Here is a 21,020-nt window from a genome sequence, read left to right as displayed (position 1 = left end):
ACGAAGGGTTCAGCATGTAGCCACCACTCAGCTCTATGATAATCCTGGTGGAAACCGCTTTATTAACCTGATAAGCCTGATTGATTAAAAAAATGATTAAAAAGGGACATTGTAGGCAATGCATTATCCCAAGCAGCAATAGGTGTTGCGGATGGGCAGAGAGAAGTTCGCCGCTACGCTCAGCCAATCACAGCTGCCCATTACTGGTAAGAAATGGTATGTCTAAGGAAGAGCGGAATCTCTGCCTTAGCTATACCTCCAGTGGGGTTTACCACTGAATAGAGGGATGGCACAAAAGGACTCAAACTACTTCAGTGAAATGAATGGTTATGGTGCCCAGGAAATTCTTTAGGTCTCTGATTTGGAAGCATTAGTCATTTGGTGAATACAGTTTAATTGATTTTCACCATTTTTGTTTTCAACTGGAGCATTCCTTTAGACAGTAGATAAATGGCATAACTATAAATAGGGAATTTCCCTTGAGAGGTCCAGGTTTGCAAACATTTTGGGATTGGTGCTACATCTTCAGCTGGAGAAAGCAATAATGGACCATGACCATATTAAGAGGAAAATATGTTCTTATTAATCAATGCAACTGTATTTGGGAAGGTATGCAAAAAAAAGTCTGAAGTCTACCCAAGCTTGTTTATGGACCATGAGAGAAAGTAATTAAACACTATACACTATTGGATTTTTTTTTCCTATTCATGCCATTTGTAATACTTAAAAGCAAAATCAAAACTCAGACAGTTAGAAAAAGTTCTCTCTTCACGCACTGAATTGGATTGCAAAGGTGCTGGCTTATCCTTGAAGGTATACCCCTGATCTCAATGCTGTACATTTAGTTTCAGAATGTTTTATGCATGAAATATCAGCCAATCGTAACGCAACCCCAGGAAAGTCCTCAGGTGCTGGTTTGTTATATTACTACAGGTAAAAGATCAGAGTTGACATGTAGCTATAGTAAAATATACAGCATGAAAAACTTTGGAAAAAAGCACCTCAAGCTTCAAATAAATCTGTTTAATGAATATTAAATGCATCATTACTGATTGAAAAGAATTGTAAGTGATAATTGACCAGGTTTTTAAAAATGTGAATTGTCCACAGTCACAAACTAGCTAGTAATTGTCAATTATGTGGTTTTGTTTTTTGGGAACAGGACTTTTGAATAATAAAAAAAAAATCTACTTATAGATCATTCTATTCTATGTTTTGCTCAACAGATTGTGTTACACACAAGTAACTAAAGCCAATGTCTGTTAGTATGTGTGCTGGTAAGGGAATCCCTTAAAGAAAAATATCCTCCCCCTGCTCCCCCCCGCACCCTCCCCCCAAAAAAAAAGAAAAGAAAAGAAAAACCAACACATCTTAAACACAAACTTTACATTTAATCAACACCTATATCATTTACACATAAAAGAAAAATGCATTGTCCGAAACCAGGTGTGAAATTGCAATAAATGTATGAAGACAAGGAGAAAAATAAACTCTATTACAGTTTCCATACCAACAAAATAAAATCGTTCTAGGATTATTAGCAGACAGCTTATTTGCACAATAACATGCAGTGTGGCCTATAACAGTATGTGCAATCACAGGCTTTTAATAAATTAGTATTACAACAGCATTTGTTTTTTATTATTTTCTTTTTCGCTGTCAATTTCTTTACCACTGCCAATGTGTGCAGACTTTGCATACATTAAATGTATAGTAGAAAATAAACTGAAAATATATCCCAGTGCAATAATAACTGTAGAGGAAAATACATGAATTCTCAGTTTCTGTCCTACAACTAATAATGCACATGTGCTGCGTTTTTTAGGGGACAGTTGCCCGGTGTGCCAAAAACAGGAAACCAGGATAGGACCCAAAACTCAAGACGGTCTAGGCTAAATTGGGACAATTGAAAGGTATGCCAGTTTTAGGTTACTCAGAAGATAAGTTAAGATAAGAGGGGTGGTAAAAGTTATTAAAGCAGAGTAGATATCCATCTTAAAGATGATAAAATTTACAAGGGTTACAGTTTGTTCATCTTCAAACAAATCGATTACTATCCACAAACAAATCCCTGCATTGCAAAAAGATTAGCCTTTAAGAGGAATGAAACTAGAGGGGGAGCCACATATATAAACCAATGACCAAAGAAACATTCTTAACACTTTTCATTAGGGAGGAGGAGGTAGACTGGGCAATAAAAATGTGAAAGAGAGAAAGGCATGGGACCAAATGGGTTTGCTATTGACTATTTTTGAAATCCCTTTCAGCTTCTAAAATTATTCTAGCCCCAAAACCAGACAAGGACCAAACATTTGGATTTACTAAAGGCAGACAAATCCATGCAATGGCTGCAGTCTCTGTACATGGCAATCACTCCAATAGAGATCATGCTGTTTTGCTCAGTTAGATGCTCAGAGTTTGACTAAGTCTCTTGGCCCCATCTTTTTAGAACCCTAAAATACAACTTTTTTTGGAATCCCTTTCTACAGTTTCATAAAAGCCCATTATACTCAACAAACAGTCCAGCTTCAAAAAGACCTTGTAATCACGAGAGAAGTCAAACAAGGCTGCCCATTATCGTCTATTCTTTTTAATCTAGCTTTAGTTGCAATTATTAGTTTATCTATTCCTCCTAGGATATAAAAAGGAATACAATTGGGACCCTGGCCAATTAAACTCTGATGAAGTCACTGATAGTGTAGCTCGTCCATAAACATAACTTCCTCTTGGGCTTTTCTTTTATCAAAGCTTATGGATGCTTTCACAACTCATGAAAACAAAGTCATCTGCAAAATCAATCGAGTGGAAAGAAATGCACTGGCAAGATTTTGTGTTACCAGGAGCTTCCTCTCTGTGAACCACAAGATTAAAAGATGCTCACATGAATGCCAAGTTTCAAAGCTCATTTTGAACAGATTGTAAGATTAGGGGTCACTAGTAGGAGTTTTGTTGCTAATGGAGGCAACCATCCACATAAAGTCAATTGACAAACCCAGAATATTTGGGGAAGAGTTAGCTACCCCTCCCGTTCGCACTCTTCTTTTTTGTTTCTAGTGCTTTCTTAGATTCTTAAGCTAAATGTCTGCCGATTATGCATGTTCTAAAGTGAAATGCATCTCGTATTTGATGTCTGAATGACTTTTGACAATAAACAAATGAATCTATTTGTACTTCTAGACAATAATTATTATACAGGCATATATCCAAACTGAAATAATAGAACGGTAAATGAGTGCAAACTGTACCTTGTAAGCATAACGCTGCCAGTTCTACAGCAGTCTCATATGGGCATTTCAACCTGAATGGGAAAATAAAATGTAAAAAAGCTTTCATACAATAATAAAGATAAAATTACAACAATCGGTCACATAAAAGTTCAGCTGGCATAACCTCAGGATTGGATTGTTCAGTATAATCATAAAACACACATAACTACAGCAATCAGCAGAAAACAAATAAAGTCTCTGGGCCATAGTACTCTGAAAATAAAAAACAAAAGAATAGGCAATTTAAAGGGTCAATGCCGAGAACCTTTAATGCGGAATCAAAGGATTCCAAGTATTTATAAGAATGTATGGCTCACTGAGTGAAGGAGGACACGAATCACACTATGAGCATCTCCCAATTGAACTATGGCAGAGTATAGCCTTGAAACAAGCAAGTTTTTGTGATTTTAGCCATTGTTGCAGAATTTGTAAGAGAATATAACTGAGCTATAGTTTTAGCATTATGGTAACTGCACGATAATGTACCAACTGGCTACTGAAAAATTATGTAAATATAGTAATAGTAAAAAAAAATATTTAAGGTTTCTTACTTTCCAGAAAGTATATCTTGTCTGAGCTGTAATACAAACAGATACCTGTATAAGAAGAAGAAAAGATAAATAAAGTAAAAATCCCAATTAAGACAGGAGGTCAATCCTCTTTACAGTCTAAACATAGTGCAATTACATTGGGGCAGTGTAATACACTCATAAAGATGGCTATTGAACTCTGGATTTGAGCCATACCCCCACACTGTCTCACTGTATGGCTTCAATCTGTGAGAGATCAGTTTGTTCTGCAATCACTTCTAGCTTCATTCACATAAATCCATGTTTTTCAAGCAAGTAAAATAATCACTGAGACAACTATACATTTGTGCACACATTTCATTAATGCTTTTTCATGAACTACAGCTACTGCTGAGAATAGTTATAAAGGATACATTGAGAAAAATAAATTCTTGTTCACTTTCTGGACATCTAACTGGCCACAGAATTGCCACAAATGAGGGGAATTTGGAAATTGTTTTTCCTTTTAATTGTATCATTTTAAAAAAATATATTATTCTCTATTTAGTTGTGGACAAAGCCACAAATTTTTGTTGTGTAGAACGTTGTAGAACTGATGAGAGAAAATAGGCGAGATACACAAATTATGCTTAGACTGTTTGGGGAGAAAGGCACTCATCATTGTCAGATAAATTCAACAGAGTAACAATTCATAACTTTTTAATCACCAGGATCAATTTGGCTTATATTTGAGTTTGATTAGGGCCGGCACGATAGCCTGCAGGCTGGTGAACATAGTGAGAAGAGTCCTATGGAGGGCCCTGCAGCTGCAGAGAGTGAGCATCCTCTCCTGTTTGGGTACTGCATCACCCCGGGGCAGGTCATTCTCCGTTGCATCTCAGAAGGGATAGGTGGCAGCTGGAGACTCTTCAGGAACTCCTCTTGATCTTTCGTGGCAGACAGGAGGTGAATCGCGTCGCCTTGTGGTACCACTATGGTTCCCGACGTCCATCGGTACCTGATGCCCTGTACCATCAAGATTTTAGTTACGGGCATAAACCTGCGTTTCTCCATTAATAGGGAAAAGGGTAAGTCATCGAAGGGAGAGGAGGTATTGACATGCAGCAGCCCGAAAAAGCCTGGCCTCTAAAGTTTCACTTTAGATCATAAAACAGAAAAGCTTAAATACCCATAATAATAATATAGCGATATAAGCTGGAAACAAACCCCTTAAGGACTGAGCCAAATGTACACGTTGTGATCAAAACGTAAACAAAAACTTGAATTTGCGCTATATGTCTGTTCAGGCGTAATTCGCCTCTTTCATATTATGTGCACCCACACTTATTATATATCATTTTATTCAGGGGAAACAGGGCTTTCATGTAACATCAACTATTTAGGTATAAAACATAATTTAATATATATCTAAAATATAAAAAAAATGGGAAAAAATAAGAATTAAAAAAAAATGTTTAGTTCTACGTGACCCATGGTATTGCAAATTGGGTATTTCCAGTCTTTTTTAGTAGCCACTTTGTCACAAACACTGGCCAAATTTAGTGTTAATATGTTTGTGTGTGAAAAATGCAAAAAACTAATTTGAAGGCCAATTTTGTCCAGTGTTTGTAACTAAGTGGCTACTACAAAAGACTGGCCATACCCCATTTATATACCTTAGGTTGTCTACTTTTGCAAATGGTATGCCATCATGGGGGTAATTCTCATTCCTGGGCTACCATACGGTCTCAAAGGAAACGTAACCAATCTGGCGAATTTCAATGTGAAAAAACTGAAATGCAAGCCTTGTATTTGACTAACTTTTGAAAACACCATAAAACCTGTACATGAGGGGTACTGTTATACTCAGGAGACTTCGCTGAACACAAATATTAGAGTTGTAAAACGTATCACAACAATTATATCGTCCGTGTAAGTGCCATTGGTGTGTGAAAAATGCAAACAAATTCACTTACCTGACGATATCATCGTTGTAATACATTTTACTGTTTTGAAACACTAATATTTGTGTTCAGCGAAGTCTTCCGAGTAAAACAGTACCCCCTATGTACAGGTTTTATGGTGTCTTGGAAAGTTACAGGGTTAAAAATAGTGCTAGCAAATTAAATTCCCTGGACTTTTTGCCTGGGTTGTCAGGCAGGTCCGACAAATTGTAATTTATAAAATGACCTAATTATGTAAAATTATTACATAAATATACACGTGTGTATGTATGTATATATATATATATATATATATATATATATATATATATATACATACACATACATACATATATACTTAGGTAAATATACATATTTCGTTCTACGTGTATTTTGATTTCAATATAAATATATATATTAATTTTAAAATACAGTTAGAGCAAAATTACACATATATATTTTTTATTTAATTATTTTATTTTTTAACGTATGTACATTTTATATTATATATAGTTAATCAATATCATTGTACGTTTACTTTGATTTTATATATATATATATATATATATATATATATATATAAAAATCTATATATATATAAAAATACACTTAGACTATGTATGTGTATGTGTTTATGTACACACACACACACACACACATATATATATATATACACACATATACACACACACATACACTTAGATCATATATATAATAAATAAGTATATATAATGCAATTTTACACTGTTTTTAACATTTATAATTTTTTTTTTCAAGCAGCAGGGGGAGTACCTGTCATTAAAGGCACTCCCCCTGCTGGCACTGCCTTGGACGGCTATCGCGATCACATGGCCCAGGGGGGCTGAAGAGGACGGAGGGGGACTCCCTGGGCTCCCAGGTAAGTCCCCATACTGCAATTGCCGGCATGGGATCGCCGGAAACCGGGTAAGTACATAGGACGGCGGGGACGTGCTATGCTGCCCCCTGGCGTTTAGAGCCGGTTCCCTAAGGACGGCATAGCACGCCCACCGTCCTTAAGGGGTTAAGCACTCAAATTAAAGCCTGGAAATATAGTAAATATTTTGATTGCCAAGGTGAAAATGTCTTTTAGGAAAGGTATATGGACTGACTAAAGAAATATATTATGGATTTATATGCTAGTGTTTTAGAATTTAGACCAATGCTCCAGGGCTGACTAAAAATGTTTTATCGCACTAAACAACAACAATGTTGGAAAATATGACTATGACTCACATTTAAAGCAAGGACTTTGGCACCAAAATGTTTCCAGCTTCCCACGCAAAGTGCTTTGACTCTTGCATGATTCTAATTAGCTTGTCCTTCAATAGTTCAGACAAGATGACACTAAACTGGTCATAGCTAGTATGTGTATCTAGTAAACCACATGGAAACATACACTATATTATACACACACACACATTTTTCACACTGATCAGCCACAACATTGCACATGAATGTGTATGTGTCAGTGTGATTAAGTGTATATATATGTAAGTATATGTATGTTTGGTATATACATGCCAGCAAACACCAACACAACATACTACACACAAATGTACATCCGCATTTAAAAGACAACACTACATCCAAAACACATCAATGCAAACATTACACACAATGCTAAAATTCTAAACACCAACACTACACACAAAAGCACACATGCATTTAAAAGCCAACACTCAGTACAAACACATCCCTGCATTCAAAGCACAAACACTACACACAAATACACCAACAGTACATACAAATACATCACTACATGTACATACATTCTCTCTCTATATATAAAAAAAAGAAAAAGAAAAAAAAGGGTGCATGGCTCGATGCATTGACGCATGCTTTTGGCAAAGCATGTATTGAGGCACTAACATAGCATGACCTCGGAACGTGTTCTATGGTATTTGACACAAAGACATTAGCTAATGTCTTTGTGTCAAAATTGCAAGGTGGGGCATCCATGGATTGGATTTGTGGTTTCAGCACATAACACAGATGCTCAATCGGATTGAGATCTGTTGTATATATTTGTAGTCAGGACAATAAGCAGAGTTCTAGTAGTGGTTGTCAGCGCCTGTTGTGGTGTGCATACATACACACACACACACACACAACAAAATTATAAATGCAACACTTTTGTTTTTGCCCTCATTTTTCATGAGCTGAACACAAAGATCTAAGAATTTTTCTTTTTTTTTTTTTAAATTCTTTATTTTTGTTGCGCAGGTGAGTACAAACATATCAATAAACGCCACAACAGCGTACATGTGGGTATAGGCAAGTGAGACTGTGGCAGAGACAATTGCGCATTTTAAGTTTTTACATTTTTAAGTGAAAGCTTAACAGAACGACTTTATCAACAGAAGAATTAAGCCAAAATACAGCTAAAGTCAATGATCATACAGTATAATTAAGGTTGACTTATTAGACACTATAATTAAAATAAAGAGAGCTTGGCTTCTCATGTGTAGTGAGCCAGAATTTTCATAGCTTCAGTAATATATAGCCTATGATAAGGGTATTAAGTAGACTGACCCTGCGTGTCTAGCGTTTACATGTAGATAGGTTGGCTAAAAAAGGGGGTAGTTTTATCTTTACGTCATAACGATAACGATATTTTGTCCGCATCCGCAAACATGCAATATGGTACAGCTAGAGGTCGCTTACAAAAACTGGTTGATTTGTGGGCAGCATATACTAAAATTATAATAAAAAAAAGAAAAGAGTCAGCATTCTCTTCATGCTTTTAACTGGCTCCCTAAACAGATGCGGTCATTGCTTCAGGATAGTAATACACATAACAATAACAATGATAAAAGGCTAAAAACAGTATTATCAGTAATATGTCAATCATGTTCAGCACGTTTTTTAAAACAAAAGAAGTTAGACTAGGCATAGCAAACTAAAAGATAAAGACACCACAAACACATTTCCATCGTGTCAGTTATAAAGATAAGTCAAAGTGCTGTGGAATAAGGTGGCGGGTAGGTTCAACAGGTAAGTGGTTACCACCAGTTAGTTAGGGTAACTGTGCGTGATAGTTAGGGTACAATTATAAGATTGGCCATGGTGGGCCAGGGGTGGCGGCAACCTTGCCGGGGTTCGGGTTTGGCCACCTGCCATTAAAGACAAACATGTAGATTTAAGTGAGATCCAGCGCCCCTAGAGGTGCAGAGTGCCCTAGGCAATCGCATAATATGGGATACCGTATTTTGTGTGCTGGCATCTTAATTACAGAGACTTGATGGTGCTGTCATGGAGCTGTATGGCCGCTGCTAATGGTTGGGGGAACAGGGGCCCATCTAAGGGTATTATATAGTGCTACACATTACCTTTTATGGGTTAGAGCTAACTAAAATCACACAGGGTGTTAATAATGCTGTTGTACGCGTGGCACATAACAAGATGTCGGCAATAAGATAACATTGTTCAGGCAGGTAGCTGAAACACAGTGTAGCCTTAATACCGTTATATCCCGCAATGTTTTCAAGTGAGAATTGCTGGAGATATGAAGTTAATAAAATTTAAAGCAAAATAGCAAAGCTTTTTTTTTGTCAGAATGGCATCTTTTATGTGTTTAATGTCGCTAAACAAGCCACTGTTATATAGAAAGTGAGATGCCCTTACTATCTTGTGATAAACTGTGAGATGCACATTAAGAAAAGAAGAATTTCTCTGTGACTTTTAAGCCATATTAAGTGAGCCCAGCAAATACATCTGTATAACTATGTGGTATCAAAGCAGGTGTAAGTAATCAGGCTGCATGCTAGGCTGATCAAGATATGTATGTGTAGCTATTAGTCAGAGTAGAGTAGTTAGATTACTTAGCTTTAGATAAACTGCTGGGTATTGGTGAATTAGACATAAAATGAAATCAAACAATATACATGCAGTGACAAACATGAGATTAAACATTTCTAAGCATTATTAGGAGCATCACCGGTCGCCGCTCATCCAACGCCACGTGCAGGCCATGGTAGAGAGTTCGCTGTATGGGCTGCTAAGCAGCCTTCTGCCGTGACAAGGTACCGCTGGGAGCAAGAATTGGTCGGGTGTCGCTTGAGTTCTCTCATGCAGTGCTGGAGCCGCACCGATCTCCGTGTCCGGTTTGGATCGGGAGTCACTTCCCTGTGTCCCTGAGTGCCGCTGCATGAGATCTTCTGGTCTTGGACTGTTGGGCCGTGCGGTTGGAGCAGGGTCCCCCCTGATGTTGTGGGCGCCAGAGGATGCCCTGGCTTCTCTGGTTCCCTTCGTTTTGCTGCTGTGCACTGGTGGGGTAGGTGCTGGGCGCTCTGCCTCCGTCTGATATCTCTGTTCGTTGCCGTCGCTGTAGGTTGTTGGGAGGAGAGCAGAGACCGTCTAGGTGGGTGGTCATCTGTTATTTGTGGTGTCCCATGTTGCTGCTTGTGCTTAGGTGAGGAGCGGTGCGGGGGAGCCCCGGGGTGAGCCCGTTTAGGCTTTGGGCGACTCACCCGTGGTCGAGAGTTGGGGTGCTCAAGCTTGCGACGGGTCTCCCGCCTCCGTCTCCCTGCTTTCCATGTCTCTCTCTGTTCCCGTGTTGCTGGTACGGGCCCCCGTGTGGAGACCTTCGTGGCTGGTGCTGGTGGGGTCCCCCCTGGGGTGCCCCCGCGGCCCTCTATCTTGGCCCAGAAGTCTGCCAGTAGTTGGGCCAGCCTTTCCGATAGTGGGGGTAGGCAGTGTTCCGGAGCATGGGCCCGCGTGGTGTCTGCTATTTGAAGTGTCGATGGCCCAGAATTTTTCTATGTACACAAAAGGCCTATTCCTCTCAAATATTGTTCACAAATAGGTCTAAATCTGTGTGGCCTTTTATCGTGGCCAGCCTAAGGCACAACTGTGCAATAATCATGCTGTCTAATCAGCATCTTGATATCAGCATCTTCACACCTGTGAAGTGGATGGATTATCTCAGCTAAGGAGAGGTGTTCACTAACACAGAGACTGATTTGTGAACAATATTTGAGAGAAACAGGCCTTTCGTGTACATAGAAAAAAATCTTAGATCTTTGAGTTCAGCTCATGAAAAATGGGGGAAAAAAAAAAAAAAAGTGTTGCGTTTATATTTTTCTTGAGTGTGTTTCTCAAATTGTATTTTTAATAAATATATATTTATGTATATACAAAATAGACACGTTTTTGTACATCCGGAAGGGCTGAAAAGATCAGAATGTTCCACCCCAAGTTAAGCAAGTTTACAAAATTGCCTGACTCATAAGTATCACTTCCTTGAGTCTAATGTAATTGAAAAGCTGATAATTTATAGTCCGAAAATTATGACTGTATGAACCAATATGAAATAATAATATACCTGTTCAAAATGATATATATGAAGCATGGCCTTTACACAGTACCTCATTTTGACTTTAGTCAGTACACCCAATTGTGTTATGCCTATTTTACAGCGCTACAGAATTTGTTGGTGCTATAAAAATAATAAAATAATAGTTATAATAATAATAAGAAAAATAATGTGATACAAACAGTGAATGGCAATGAATCAAAAACGAAGCTACAAAATCCAGGCTAGGTTACCTGAACTGAACATATTCTCCACAAATCCTATTTTTCGATGTTGGCTGCATTTTGAAATATTGTTTTCAATTCACTACAATTCATTATTTAATGAATAAACCTCATTTTTAAAATACGGACATACCTTGTAAACTCTTCATGCAGATTGTTTGGTTCAGATGAATAATACTTTATTCGAAAGTGCAAAATATAGGGAGGTCCAGCTGTTCAAAAACAATGAAAAAATAAGTATTATTCATAATGTCAAATATTTTTTGATTTGCAATACAAATAAAAAGATTTAAAAAAAAATAAAAAACTGTCCTAAAACCACTTTGATTTAGTAGCAGTGTAAATTGCCCCAAAATTCAAAGCTTTAAAAATCGATACATTGAAGAACAGAATTAACTAGCTAGAAGTCTCTCATATAGAGAACCATGCTAAAAAAAAACTAAACATTTGAGAAAATGCAGTTAGGTGACAAAGATTATCTTTCTACTTAAACCATTAGGGCATATTAACCGCTTAATGACAAGCAATTTTTGCATTTTCTTGCTGTTTGCGTTCAACTGCAATTTGCATCTCGCTCGTTTATTGCACCGACACATAGTATATACTGTTTTTTAAAGGACATAAAGGGCTTTAATTTGATGTAAATATATATATATATATATATATATATATATATATATATATATATATATATATATATATATACTTATTTATTATTAAAAAAAAAAATACAGAAAAATGCAAAAGAAAAATGAAATGTGTTTTTTGTACAGTTGTTGCAATAATAATGTGTGCCTAATTAGTGCAGGTTAAAGAAAGTAATTAAAAATAAATGTATTTAGTTGTCCTGATTTACAGAATATATAATGTGTCTGGGATTTTAAGTTTTTTTGGGGTAGTTACAGGTCACAAAGCACAAGGAGTAAAATAAACTTTTAATGTGGAGCAATTTTAGAATTTGGTATGTTTGTCTTGTAAGCTTAATAGCCATAAAAGAAAACAAAATTGCCACACAAAAGTATATATTTATATAAAGTAGACATCACAGGCTATTGTCCTAAGGTTATTTTGACACTTTCTAAGTAGCCATTTCACCGCCAATCTCTGCTAAATATTGGAGTAAAATTTAGTTTTTTGGGTTTTTTGGCACACAAACTTATAACAAAGAACTTCTGATGTGTATTTTGTAAAGTTGGTGTGTGCTATTCCTGTACAAAGTTTTATTTTGTGTTCCGTTACTTCTGCTGAGTACAACGATACCCCCGTTGTATGTCTTTGGCACTATTTCGTGAAGCTACAGTGCCATATAGGAGACCTGTCAGTTTCAACATTTACAGTCGAATTTTGAGAGGCGGATTTAATGGGCCTATGCTTCAATTTGGGGTATTATAGTAGTTTGACTGTTCAAAAAACAAAAAAAAACAAAAAACACAATGGCCTACCATTTGTAAAAGTAGACACTCCAGGGTATCTCATAAGGTGCATATTGTGCCTTAGCATGCCCCCATTTTTTCACCAATATATGCCAAAGTATGTGGTAAAAAATAATTTGGGGCATTTTTTTACATACGGATTACATTTTTGCTGGGCATTTTGTACATTTCATATGTGCCACAAAGTTCAAACCCCCCAAAATTATGCTCAGCTAAGTCTTCTGAGTAAAACAATATGCCCAATGTATGACCTAGACACTATTTTGTGAAGTTACACTGCTGTAAAAGAGACATAACAAGTTAAGGTTTTTAAGTGTGAATTTTCATGGAGGGTTTTGATGCGTCCGTGTCCCACTTTGGAGCACTTGAGCAGGCTACATATTACAACTACACCATAAAGGCATACCATTTCTTAAAGAACACATCCCAGGGTATTTTAAAAGGCATATTTTGAACCTTAGCATGGGATAATTTTTGCGCTAGCTTGTACCAAGTGTAGTGGTAATAAGCATTTTTTTCTGCCTTTTTGACACACAAAGTGAATTTGCGCAGTATATTTTGCAAACCTTATGTGTACTACAACTGTATACTACTTCATATGTTGCTCAGCTATGTCGGCTGAGTACAGCAATACCCCCATATGTACCTTTGCCAGGTATATGTGGACATCGGAGGGGCACATTTGAGACACAGCCATTCCATTTTTTTCCAAACTTTGAATTTTTACGCTGTGTCCATGTCCCATTTTAGAGTATTTTACAAGGCTATATAATAATAGCCTTGTTTTGAACCTTAGCCTTGTTTTGAACCTTAGCATGGGATCATTTTTCCGCTAGCTTGTACCAAGTGTAGTGGTAATGAGCATCTTTAAATGTATTTTTTTTACTTTGTTAAACTTTTTACTTTGTAAAACCCGTTTTGAAACTTTTTTTTTTACTTATTATATGTTTTACACTATCTTAACTTTTTTTACACTTAATTTTTTTTTCGAAACTTTTCTTTTACCGTTAACCCCTAACTAGCAGTAAGCAGCACTAACCGTAAATTCACCATTTCCCCATAACTCCCACCCACCCCAGCTAGCAAAATATATAATTATAAAATATTTAAATTAATTACATAAATTGAACCCCTGAGGGTTAAAAAAAATAAATAAAAGTTAATCCTCAGGGGTTAAAAAAAATTAGATCACAGTATAATACTATGATTAAGCTTTTAAATTACAATTAATTTGAAAGCAGTGAATTTTGACAGGCAATGTGATTTCAGCACCCAGTTAAGCTTGTGTAATTAATAAATAGATTTTAAAAGAGTAGAATCAAACCGGTAGAATTGTTTATCAGTTTTGATATGGACAGGTGCGTTACATTTTATAACAAAAAGGACAAATATAAGATTCAGTTTAGTAAACAGAAAAAAATACAACCATGCACAGGACTGTATTAATACATGGGCTATTGGAGTGGCAGATCCAGGACCATGCTTTAAAAACAGCTGAAACAGGCACAAATAGCTTTACAATAAATTCCCCTTTACCACCCCCCCCCCCTCTTAATTGTGAAACAAAAACTTAAACCTCTTTTTCTATAAGATTACCCACCTACATGTAATGCTTTTAAGGCAATTCTAAGCAGTCTTAACCTTCCTTTCGATTTGCATTGTAGATGTTCCTCCTGCACTTCAGTTGGAATAACACTTACCGCCCATCAGATTTTTGAGCACAGGATATTTTGTTAGGACATATCCTGTAACACTTACTATTTAATTAAAGCAGCACTGTCACCGTTTGGTGGGTGGGGTTAAAAGGGAGTTTCATTACCTGAACCTGTGCCTCGCGGGCGCTGCCATCTTGATCCAGCGGGTACTCTTTGGCGCCAGTGTCACTGCTAAACCCTCATGCATGAACGAGAGTACAGTGTTGATTTCTACGGAGGATCCCACGAGACCTTTCATAGACACCGCCAATTCCCTGCAGGAACCGAATCTTATACTCTGCCCCAAGTCTATAAAAGTCAGTTTGAGGAAATATACAGAAAAAAAGTAGTCCCTACTTTTTCTCAGTACATCTCTAGACTGGGTTGGAATTTCAACGAAATTCCAGCATAGTCAAAATGTGCATTTCATAAAGATTCTCTCTCCCACCCAGAATCCCTTGCAGTAGAAACAGTGCAGCAAATGTGAGATTTCTGTGGCAAAGCAAGTCCTTCAAGACCATCTCACTGCTAAACTTGATCTTGCATATTTTTATGTAAAAAAAAATATTCAAATCTCTTTTGTTCTTATCTATGTTAAGACTCATGTCGAATGTATGATTATGTAAAAAATGCCGATACCCTGCTTCTGTGACTTTAGCATATATTTTGCTTATGTCATAATTTATATCTATCATTGTGTATCTACATGTTACACTTCTGATAAACTTTAACTAAAGCATTTAAAAAAAAATGAAGAAAATATTCAAACATACATTTGATACATACTTACATTTTATTTGTTTCTTAATAGGTTTTGTGTAATCCAGCCATTGCTAAAAAAAAAAATAAAAAATATAAAATTAAAAAAAAATACATTAATGCAGTAGGATATAATACATTTATCTGCTATTTTGTGTTCGTAAATATCTCCATTCATAGTTTCAAAATATACTTTGTGCACAGCAGTAAAGTGAAAAGTATGAAAAATATCAGAAACATAAAATAATTTTGTGATCACTTATTCAAACAATACGACCATCAGTGCGTAAGAACAAGAGATTCCATACCTCAAACCACAAACTTTTATACAAGCAAACATATACACCACATAATACCATATGTAACCAAATTTACAATGCATTATGTGGTTTATTTATTAAACATATAATTTTGGTTTAATCGAAAAACAAATGTAAACATTAAGATCATAAAACAGAGATGAAAAAAGTCTTACATTTAGCTGGCTTCCAGTTTTTGTTCCCAGTCAAGCCTTTACAACTCTTCTGATCAATGCACCACAAATCACTATATAGTGAACTAAAATGTACATTTGGGTGTGAGGCCAGTTGTATGGGCCTATTTACAGTTGTAATCAAAATGATTCAACCCCCATTGAAAATTGTGTTGTCAAAATTTACAGACTTTCAAAGAATTGAGCAGTGAGACTTCAGATGCTTGATAAAAACTGCTTCATTAAGCTACATTTTTTTGGTGACTAGTGTGTCCTTTTAAGGGACACAAATCCCATCTCATTCCATGTCAGCTCTGACTGCCTCTTTTTCTGCCAACCTCTGCACTCACTTTAAATGCATTCTCTCTCTCTGTGTTGACACCAATTCTGTTATTGCATTTCTCAACATATTCATATCTCTCTCTTTAACCCCTCCTGCATTTCTCAGCAAGTATTACTATTGCATCCCCACATATTTCTACTACCCATGCCTCTTATTTTTTTCATCTCTGGCTGATGACATAATTTCTGTCAGATGCACTGGTGGACTTCCAGCAGTAATATTGTTTTTCCCCCTTTATTCCCTGTTGTCTGCGGGAAATATTTTCCCATGACTCACTGCTGCCCACAATGGGCGGCTGAATTAAAATTCCAACAGAGGAAATTAAAAAAGCCGGCATCAAACCAGCCAGCCAGCCAGCAACACATACATCAATATGTACAACAGTGAATCTTAACCAGAAGCAAGTATTCAATTTTATACTTTACAATAAGAGACATGAACTGCAACACTCTCCCAAAAATGGTCAGTTACGATTTCATTGGGATGCTTGAGAAAACGATATTAGGAAGAAATATCTCCTATAACCCATTTCACATACCCTTAATGATTTGAACAATTTGGGCTGTTGTAATGTTCATATTATACTGCACTCCATATTTTGTTATCTTTATGTGCATATTATGTAAGATTATATTTTAAAACTGTATGTTTATGGATGGAAAACCACTTCCCCCTCTTATTTGCTTTTTTTTCTCCTCTTCACCTCCATTCATTTTTTTTTTTTATGGTCTTGAAAAATGTTTAATAAAAGTAATTTGAAAAGAAACATTGAAACAGACTGATGGCAGATAAGAACTGTTTATCTCATCTTGTCTGCCCAATTGTCTTAATACTTTCATTAGTATCTGGCTTCATCTTAAAGGACCACTATACACACCCAGACAACTTCAGCTCAATGAAGTGGTCTGGGTGCCAGGTCCCTCTAGTTTTAACCCTGCAGCTGAAAACAAAGTTTCAGAGAAACTGCTATGTTTCACTGAGGGTTAATCCTGCCTCTAGTGGCTGTCTCACTGACAGCAACTAGAGGCGCTTCAGCGATTCTCACTGTGAAAACCACAGTGAGAAGACGCTGACGTCCATAGGAAAGCATTGAGTAATGCTTTCCTTTGAGCGGTCTGAATGCATGCGCGGCTCTTGCCATGCTTGCGATTCGGCGCAACATCGGCAGGAGAAGAAGAGGTCACCAGCGCCGAGGTAGCCCGGCGCTGGAGAAAGGTAAGTGGCTGAAGGGCTTTTAACTCCTTCAGCCCAGCGGGAGGGGGCCATGACTGTGGGGGGAACAAAAGGACTACATAGCACCAGGAAAACGAGTTTGTTTTCCTGGTATTATAGTGGTCCTTTAAGTCAAGGATAGCTGTATGCCTATCCCACGCATGCTTAAATTCCCTCACTGTGTTTAAGTCTACAACTCCTGCTGGAAGGCTATTCCATGCGTCCACTACCCTCTCTGTAAAGAAATACTTCCTGAAATTATTTTTAAATTTTTGCCCCTCTAATTTAAACCTTTGACAATCTAATTTAAAGGGACACTATAGTCACCAGAACAACTACAGCTTATTAAATTTGTTATGGTGAGTAGAATCATTACTTTCAGGCTTTTCTGCTGTTGACACCATCTTTTCAGAGAAAATGCAGTGTTAACATTACAGCCTAGTGATAACTCCACTGGCCACTCCTCAGATAGCTGTTAGAGATCCTTCCTTGGTCATGGCTGCCTAAAATGCATCCAAACATTCAGTGTCTCCTCCCTCTGCATGCAGACACTGAACTTTCCTCATAGAGATTAATTGATTCAATTTATCTCTATGAGGAGATGCTGAATGGCCAGGGCTGTGTTTGAATTGTGCTGGCTCTGCCCCTGATCTGCCTCCTTGTCAGTCTCAGCCAATCCTATGGGGAAGCATTGTGATTGGATCAGGCTACCACTTCTGATGATGTCAGCAGACTGCTTGTTTTTCTGAGGCAAACAGTATGCAGATTTACAGCTTCAGGATTGAATACAGTAAGATTTTGCTATATTTATGGAGGCATGAGGGGCCCTGGGGGACTAGATGGTGGTTTTAACACTATAAGGTCAGGAATACATGTTTGTGTTCCTGACCCAATAGTGATCCTTTAAGGATATGCCTGGAGTGGGATCTGGCCTATATCATGGGCGCAACTCCCCCCCACACTTATCCTACACTCATTCAGACCATGTTTAGCTAGTAAAATGGTTATATACACTTGGAAACACCAAATGCATAGCCAGTTAACCTTAAACGTCATATGCTGTACATATCAATCTTGTAGTTATGTAACTGGGGATCAAAAGCTGTAATGGGATCAAATGCAGTGTTCAAAAGGTAAATATTATGTAATTGTCTGACAATAACTAAAAGTAGCGAACCACATTGTTTCCGATTATATGCAGTCACAGCAAGAGACGCATGTCACCTTCATAAATTAGGAAAAATACCAACTTAAAATAAAATAATGGACTCAGAAGACAATGCACTCATAGTGTTATTCTATCGGACTAAACACTACTTGCTGAAAATCAACAGGACCTGGATTTATGGAGCAGAATGTTATCCTAGTTATCCCTCAAGGCTATATTTCCTATGTTTTTTAAACAATTTCAAAAGGTGACAGAGATGGGGTTTTGGAGGTACACCATCTGTTAGGAAGTTTAAAGGACTTTGCTTTTAAGCATTATTAAAAACCAGATATGACTTCTCTCATAGATAGGATAATTATCACGTCCAAAGTAATCTTTTTTAATCTTTAGCATTGCCATTTGCAAGACAATGACATTGAATGGTCTTAGGAACTGTATCCTGTGAAGTTCATCTTCCAGATATTAAAAGGCATTCACCAACTCCTCTATAATCTGCATTTAAACAGAATCCTGATGCTATGGGTTAGGTTCGAAAAGCCCCCTTGGCTAATCAAACAAAAAGGGAAAAAAAAAAAGAGGAAAGGGAGTCCCCAATGTATTAACACTGACATTTGTTTACTGTAGCAGATGCTTTCCCAAGTGTCCAACGAGGACTTCTTTGATACTACAAAGAGTCTGGTGAAGGAACTTAGGCAAATATAATTTAATAAATATATTATTTAATAATGTTAAGGATTGGGTAACTGAACTTATTTTCCAAACAAAACATTGCTTACCAAGTTAATACTGTGTACATAATTTGGATCTCTGGCAAACAAATAAAAACCATAAACACAGTACTGGACTAATTGGGTTTAATAAATTCATGAAAGCTTTAAATCCCATTCATTAATGATGAATTGATAGGAACATCATGAAGTAGAAGTGTCAGAGTGAAAGAAAGGTTTGTAAACAAGCCGCTTCAAAACACGTTTCTTATTTTTAATATATCCTATTAGAAAGGAGCTGATCAAGATAATTACGTAGATCAGAGGCACCTATATGTTTTAAAACTACAGCTTCCATGATGCTTTCTCATTCTAAAAGCATTCTAAAGACACTCAGAGCATCATGGGAGTTGTAGTTCTACAACATCTGGGGATCTATCTTTTGAGCACCCCTGACCTAGATATATGTATAATACCATGGAGTCCTCTTTAAAGGACCACTCTAGGCACCCAGACCACTTCAGCTTAATGAAGTGGTCTGGGTGCCAGGTCCAGCTAGGGTTAACCCATTTTTTTTTATAAACATAGTTTCAGAGAAACTGCTATGTTTATAAATGGGTTAATCCAGCCCTCAAAGCCTCTAGTGGCTGTCTTCCTGACAGCCGTTAGAGGCGCTTGCGTGATTCTCACTGTGAAAATCACAGTGAGAGCACGCAAGCGTCCATAGGAAAGCATTGATAATGCTTTCCTATGAGACCGGCTGAATGCGCGCGCAGCTCTTGCCGCGCGTGCGCATTCAGCCGAATGGGAGGAAAGGAGGAGGATCGGAGGAGGAGAGCTCCCTGCCCAGCGCTGGAGAAAGGTAAGTTTTAACCCCTTTCCTCTCCCCAGAGCCCGGCGGGAGGGGGTCCCTGAGGGTGGGGGCACCCTCAGGGCACTATAGTGCCAGGAAAACGAGTATGTTTTCCTGGCACTATAGTGGTCCTTGAACCATTGAGAACCAAGTGCAAGTGGATTGAAACTTTGATAGTTCCAGCTGTTGCTCTATAAACTGCAAGACAAATAAGAGGAAGCCCCAGAATCACAGATGCCTAAACACAGTCAGCTGCTGGATGTACTGCTCTGTACATGAGCTGCAATTAGGTAATGTAGCCTAATGTATTATGTTGCTCATCGGAGAAAACAAATGGAAGACAAAACCATACTGATTATTAAGACAAATCCCTCCAATTGCTTCAATTAGACACTTCCTGAAAGGAAGAAGTTGACAGGAGGGTGAGAAAAATAAAATTATATAAAGATAACCAACTATTCTTGCCATAACATTCTAAGGTTTATAGCAGTTTGGATGTGGTTTTATATACAATTTTATCTTAGGGGCATTATGTATGCAAATTACATATTGCTTGGTCAATTTAAGAGAGATGATCTGACCTGGTAACACAGTTATCAGAAGCACCTGTACAAAAATATATTGAATTGTATGTTTTCTGCCAGGTTTGGGATGTATTAATTGTTCACTGGGGCGTTTCAAGGTTCCAGAAACAACTGGGGTTTGAGCCTAAAGGAAACAAAGTTCAGTGACTCCTACATTGACAAATGAATATTCACTAAAGTGAGAATTCAAAATTAATTGAAAGAATTTCGAATTTAAGGTCATAATAGTCAAACTGGAGTTAGCTACGTTGGCCTTGAATTTTAAATTTACTTTGAATTCGGACTATAGTGATTAACCCCTTCAGGACGGAGTCAATAGCACACGTTCAGATCAAAACAAAACGTAAACAAAAACTTGAATTTGCGCTATATGTCTGTTCAGGCGTAATTCGCTTCTTTCATATTATGTGCACCCACACTTATTATATATAAATTTTATTCAGGGAAACAGGGCTTTCATTGAACATCAAATATTTTGGTATGAAACAATTTATTATGAATAAAATATAAAAAAAGGG

General features: G+C 37.2%; 1 protein-coding gene across 1 annotated transcript in view; it reads right to left on the bottom strand.

Moving 5' to 3' along the window:
* Nucleotides 1–21,020, bottom strand: part of LOC134608783 (band 4.1-like protein 4B) — a 150,296-nt gene that overhangs the window by 46,237 nt on the left and 83,039 nt on the right. The window contains exons 3-6 of the mRNA XM_063451883.1: nucleotides 15,195–15,237; nucleotides 11,411–11,489; nucleotides 3,818–3,862; nucleotides 3,246–3,298 (exon numbers count right to left, since the gene is read on the bottom strand). Of these exons, the coding sequence (XP_063307953.1) occupies nucleotides 3,246–3,298; nucleotides 3,818–3,862; nucleotides 11,411–11,489; nucleotides 15,195–15,237 (220 nt within the window). The remainder of the gene's footprint in view (nucleotides 1–3,245; nucleotides 3,299–3,817; nucleotides 3,863–11,410; nucleotides 11,490–15,194; nucleotides 15,238–21,020) is intronic.

This window comes from Pelobates fuscus, chromosome 4 (genome assembly GCF_036172605.1).
Source record: "Pelobates fuscus isolate aPelFus1 chromosome 4, aPelFus1.pri, whole genome shotgun sequence".
Classification (NCBI taxonomy): Eukaryota; Metazoa; Chordata; class Amphibia; order Anura; family Pelobatidae; genus Pelobates; species Pelobates fuscus.
This window is presented reverse-complemented; position numbering and strand designations above follow the sequence as displayed.